The sequence below is a fragment of the Babylonia areolata genome, chromosome 14 (genome assembly GCF_041734735.1).
Source record: "Babylonia areolata isolate BAREFJ2019XMU chromosome 14, ASM4173473v1, whole genome shotgun sequence".
Classification (NCBI taxonomy): Eukaryota; Metazoa; Mollusca; class Gastropoda; order Neogastropoda; family Buccinidae; genus Babylonia; species Babylonia areolata.
This window is the reverse complement of record NC_134889.1, coordinates 17,598,339-17,604,637: the sequence shown is the minus strand read 5'-3', so window position 1 is coordinate 17,604,637 and position 6,299 is coordinate 17,598,339. Positions and strand designations below refer to the sequence as shown.

Below are 6,299 nucleotides of genomic sequence, written 5' to 3'. Positions count from 1 at the left end.
CTCCGTGATTGTGTGTGTGTGTGTGTGTGTGTGTGTGTGTGTGTGTGTGTGTGTGTGTGTGTGTGTGTGTGTGTGTGTGTGTGTGTGTGTGTGTGTGTGTGTGTGTGTGTGTGTGTGTGTGTGAGTGTCAGTGTGTGTATGTATGTCAGTGTTGTGTGGCATCGAATAAAAAACAACAAAAAACAGGACACCAGACATAAACGCAACTGAGTTAGCGCGAAGCCGACGAGGAAAATTCCTGCCGGATACTCAGTAATAAACAACACACCCTTCATACAGAAACAAACTCTGCCCTGGGATTTTCCCACCCCACAGATTGTCGCACTCACTGAACCACAACCTACTCCCGGCCCAAGAGCCGGACTTTGCCATGAGTGGAGGACCGGAATGCGCTGCACTCGAAGGGGTACAAAAATGTCACTTAGCGCGCGGCTCTTATCAAGTGTGTATATAAACAGCAGCAGGGAAAAGTGGGTCTTTCGCTTGCTGCAGCACAGAGGGCGACAAACGAAACTTCTCTCCACCCATCCCTGTCTTTCTGCACGACGCTACACAAAAAGCCAGGCTAGCAACATGGCTGACTCTTTCATTGGAAAATGGAAAGTCGATGTGGCATCCACCACCGGTCTTGAAGAGTTCGGCGCCGCTATCGGTGAGTTTGCATGTGTGTTCGTCAGTCAGTGCATCAGTGGAGGGTGCGTATGGAGCATGCATGAACCACGACAGAGTCATCTTTTTCTTCCTTTCTTCTTACTTTTTTTTCATAAAAAAATCATTTAAAAACTTTTTTTTTGGGTTGTAACTGATGCGGTTGTTCTTTGAGGCTTAGGCTCTGTGGCCAGAATGGGTTTGGCGTGGGTTGGACCAATTAAGTTCTGAGCCATTGTCTATCAGTGATTCAGTGGGATTCCAGGCCCCATTTCGGCATCAGTCGATGTGCTGTGTACTTGGGAAATAAAAGGCACTTTACTGCGAATTTCCTCACTCCTCCCATATGTCAGTAAGTATATATATATATATCCACCTGGTTGGGGACTAAGGTTAAAACGACGAGAGGAGACTCAGTGCTGAGCCCCGCCTTCCTATGCCGGGCCCTGGGCACTGGTGGATGTGAAGCCGGTCTCTGTCCCACGGACTCTGTAAAAGGCGATGCAACCCCATCATAATCCTGTAACCAATGTCAGTGTTCGGTGGCGGGTTATGGAGACACGAAAATACCCAGCATGCATGAACCACGACAGAGTCATCGGCAAGTCAATGTTGGTCGTGTAACGGAAAGAAGAAGAAGAAGAAGAAGCTTTGATTTTTAACACTTTCTTTTTGTGCTTTATCGTGCAGTGAGAATCATGGCGTCTGGCAACTGAAGAAGCAGAATATAATATTATTAATGGCACCGTCAGTAAAGTACTGGCTTTAAATCTGGTGGTTATGCGTATGCTTGATCATGATAATGATGATGTACGTGTTAGTTAATCTAATTTATCATAGTCACAAAGTACCTCGCGGCCCCCTTTCTTTCTTTGTCTGTGTCTGTTTGTCAGTCTGTCTATCGGTCCGTCTTTCTTTTCTTTTCTTTCTTTCTGTTTTTCTTTCTTTATCGCTCTCTCTGCCTAACTGCTTGTCTGTCTGTCTGTCTGCCCGCGCCTGTAGTTTCGATTCCCTTCGTCTCTTCCTTTCTTTGTATATCTGCCAGTTTACTCAGCAGTCTTCACTTTTACGTCTGTGTAGTTACACTTGCTTGTCGTTCAAAAAAAAAAAGAAGTCTTTTCATCAGAAGGATAGGACTTTGGGATCATAGACAAAACTGACTGAGTCAATTTACTGTTATAATGCACGTTATGCCCTGTGGCATGCAGGACAGGGCAACAACAAAGAACCTCCACTCTTGTCTGCTTTGGGTTAGTCTCTCGATGGTACACAGTATATATATATATATAGATATAGATATAGATATAGATCTATCTATTTTTTCATTTCCTTTATTGACTTAAAAAATAATATCGCCAAAAGTGCTCCAAAAAGTAGCCAAAGCTGGCCGCTGTATAAAGTCTAGATACATGTTGACGCTGACAGGATCCGTCTAAATTTTTTTTTTTTTTTTTTTTTTTTTTTTTTTTTTTTTGTTTTGGGTGTGAATAGACGTTCAATTAATGTAGCCCAACACACCAACCTCACGTGTGAACACTCCCCGCCACCCCCCACCGCCCCCCATCCCTCGCCCCCCCGCCCAACAATTAACTGCCGGCACACACTTGATATGAGCGGAGTGGTGCCGGATAAAAGTGGCCCAGGCTATCGTGTTGCCACCAACCAGGAAGCTATCGAGGATCCAGGCTTCTGCCCAGTGAGGGGGCGCAACCTGGCAATTATTACGATTGAGTGTGCAGGGCGACAGTTCGTGCCGTGCTTATCTGGGGATCAGTCAGTCACTTCACAGCTTGCGTCACTCACTCTATTGATGCCATTTTTGTTGTTGTTGTTGTTGTTGTTGTTGTTCGTGGTCTTCGTGTGACTGATTTCAGTTTCAAATCCCTTTTGGAGATACCAGTTGCATGATGCAGTATAAAGTATACCTATACCGCAGAGCATTATCTGCATAATCAGATGTATCTTTTAATGTGTTGATTCCCTGGTTAGCATTGAGGTACATGCCCTGGTTCTTTTGAACAGTTTCTGAACATGGAAACAAAGCACTGAGGATGAAGGGACTGAATCCGTTGTTTCCTGTTTCACTAAGGGCCAAGTTGAAATGGACTGAAGCCATTGTTTCTTGTTGAAATGGTCTGAAGCCATTGTTTCCTGTTGAAATGGACTGAAGCCATTGTTTCCTGTTGAAATGGTCTGAAGCCATTGTTTCCTGTTGAAATGGTCTGAAGCCATTGTTTCCTGTTGAAATGGTCTGAAGCCATTGTTTCCTGTTGAAATGGTATGAAGCCATTGCCTCCTGTTGAAATGGACACATGACGTACCAAGCATCCTGTTAATTCAGTGCCATTGCTTTGCCTGTCCTGTCCTTACCAGCAGAGTTGAGCTGAACGACCCGGGCATCGGCTGGAACCCATAGGGTCACGTTGCTCAATGCTGAGGCTTAAAGGTTCATTGCTCATTGCTGAGGGCTTGGTCTTGTGAAGGTTCATTGCTCAGTGCTGAGGCTTAAAGGTTCATTGCTCAGTGCTGAGGGCTTGCTGTTGTGAAGGTTCATTGCTCAGTGCTGAGGGCTTGGTGTTGTGAAGGTTCATTGCTCAGTGCTGAGGGCTTGGTGTTGTGAAGGTTCATTGCTCAGTGCTGAGGGCTTGCTCTTGTGAAGGTTCATTGCTCAGTGCTGAGGGCTTGCTGTTGTGAAGGTTCATTGCTCAGTGCTGAGGGCCTGGTGTTGTGAAGGTTCATTGCTCAGTGCTGAGGGCTTGCTGTTGTGAAGGTTCATTGCTCAGTGCTGAGGGCTTGGTGTTGTGAAGGTTCATTGCTCAGTGCTGAGGGCTTGCTGTTGTGAAGGTTCATTGCTCAGTGCTGATGGCTTGCTGTTGTGAAGGTTTTGCTGTTCAAGGTTTTCTTGTTCAAGGTTTTGTTGTTGGATGGGGGGCGGAGGGGTGGAGTCTTGCAGAGTTCCCTGGGTAGTCATTTGTATAACCGTGCAGTGCCTGTATACCCATTCATCAATCTGACTTCGTTCGGGCACCCGTTTATCTACCGGTGCCATTGATAGGATACCCCTCCACCCCCGACCCCCCTTTCAGTCCACCACCACCCGGATAACTATTTATCACCCTCAAGTCTGTAATCGGGTATACAAGAATTCACTCGCCAGTGGTCTGATACCCGTTACTCGTCAATACCCGATTACCCGTTTATCGACAGTTCGGGCATTCGCTTTCCCGTTTGTCAATGCCCGGTTGTCTAGAATTAAAAACAAGAGCATGTGACATTGGTAATGCGTGTGGTGTTAACGTTATTGTTGGAGAGGGTGGTAATGAACGTGGTATTGCGATAATTTTATTGTGGGTGTGTTTGTTTTGAGTATAGAAGACTGATTTTTGACTCACTTGTGTAAACAAAGTGAGTCTATGTTTTAACCCGGTGTTCGGTTGTCTGTGTGTGTGTGTGTGTGTGTGTGTGTGTGTGTGTGTGTCCGTGGTAAACGTTAACATTGACATTTTCTCTGCAAATACTTTGTCAGTTGACACCAAATTTGGCATAGAAATAGGAAAAAATCAGTTCTTTCCAGTCATCTTGTTTAAAACAATATTGCTCCTCTGGGATGGGCACAAAAAAATTAAAAAAAAGAAGCCTAATTATATGCAAACTGCATTTACTGTTATATTTATATTTTTTGTATTCTCTAAACTTGGCACTTTGACCTCTTATTCTGACACAACAACAAGAGGAGTCATTATTATCATTTTTTGTTCAAACAGAAACTTCTTTTGCTAAGCATGGAATTTTTTATTTATTTTGCAAACGTTTTTGGTGCACGGATAGTTAAAAAAAAGGGAAATTACTCTGTAATTAATGCTAGGGGACTTAATTTATCACAAGTGAGTCTTGAAGGCCTTGCCTCTCTTGTTTTTGTTTTTTTTTAAATTCGACTAAGCACGTGTGCGTGCATGTCAGTGTGTCTGTCAGTGGTCAGTTTGATGTGTGTGGGGATGGTGTCTTCTCACACGATTAACTCACTCAGTACGGCCAGTCCTCTCTTCTCCTCTACACAGACCCCTCGGATGTCCAGTGGGTGTCTGAATGACCCAACCTTTAGCTTCCGTCGTCAGAATTGTGGTATTCTTTGTCAACATTCACCTCTTCAGTATAAGAGCGTTCCGCTTGAAATATTTTGATGATGGTAATTGGGATGAAACGCTGTTAACGTCGTCTCTTTCGCCGTTCGTATGGAGAGAGTTAATACTGCACTGGATCCGGTGGTGAAAAAAACAAACAAACAAACAAACTTGTGCTGAGTCCTGAACATAGCGATCTCAGTGTGAGTACTGAGTCCGTGATCAGTGGTTATGAAGCGGCATGGCACTGTTCTTGTATGGTACGTGTCTCTATGTACTGAGTCTGAAAAAAATGATTTCAAACTTGATTTGCTTCTTTCAAATAAGAGCTCTGAACTTGAAGAAAAGAGGAAGAAAAATGTATGTAGGATTGTTACATTTATGACGACCAAAAGAAAGTAAAACACACAAGGAAGAAAACCAGCTGGTGAACTACTCACGAGCACGCAAACACATGTGCGTGCACGCTCTAACGCAAACGCACACTCATAGACACACAAGCGAGTAAACTGACACGTACGCAATCAACTGAGCAAACACACCCACCATACACACACACACACACACACACACACACACACACACACGGCATGAGTCAGTGCCGATAAAGTCAAACCGCCCCAGTCAAAGTTCAGTGCATGAAAAATGTTTGTCAGGGTCACATACACACACAGTGCAGGGGTGCTGTTCCCTGACTTTCGTAATCGTCTCTAGGGGGCATACACCGACAACACACACACACACACACACACACACACACACACACACACACACAGTGTGTGTGTGTGGGGGGTGCTGTTCCCTGACCTTCGTAATCGTCACTAGGGGGCATACACCGACAACACACACACACACACACACAGAGTGGGGGGGGGGTGTAGGGGGGGGGGGGGGTTGTCCCCTGACTCGTAATCGTCACTAGGGGGCATACACCGACAACAGACACACACACACACACACACACACACACACGCACGCAGAGTAGGAGTCCTCATCACTCAAATGTCCTGGTCACCAAGGGGTCACACACCTTGATAACTGACCACGGCTTCTGTTGACCGGCTGACCTTGATGGCTAGACTTTGGTCAGTGGTCAGTGGTCACTGGTGTCATAGGTGGCTGGCTGGACTGGGCTGACAGACAGACAGACAGACAGACAGACAGCCATCTAATCTAAGACAGACAGCAGACAGACAGCAGACAGACAGATGGAGAAACAGGCTGACAGACAGACAGACAGCCATCGTATCCAAGACACACAGCAGACAGACAGACAGACAGACAGATGGAGAAACAGGCTGACAGACAGACAGACAGACAGACAGCCATCGTATCCAAGACACACAGCAGACAGACAGACAGACAGATGGAGAAACAGACAGACAGCCATCTTATCCAAGACAGACAGCAGACAGACAGACAGACAGCCATCTTATCCAAGACAGACAGCAGACAGACAGACAGACAGCCATCGTATCCAAGACACACAGCAGACAGACAGACAGACAGATGGAGAAACAGGTTGACAGA

General features: G+C 45.6%; 1 protein-coding gene across 1 annotated transcript in view; it reads left to right on the top strand.

The window, feature by feature from the left end:
• Window positions 1-475: 475 nt before the first annotated feature.
• The window catches only part of LOC143289877 (fatty acid-binding protein, heart-like), a 12,867-nt gene continuing 7,043 nt past the window's right edge, over window positions 476-6,299 (top strand). Inside the window, exon 1 of the mRNA XM_076599082.1 lies at window positions 476-652. Within this exon, the coding sequence (XP_076455197.1) occupies window positions 574-652 (79 nt within the window). The 5' untranslated portion in view covers window positions 476-573. The remainder of the gene's footprint in view (window positions 653-6,299) is intronic.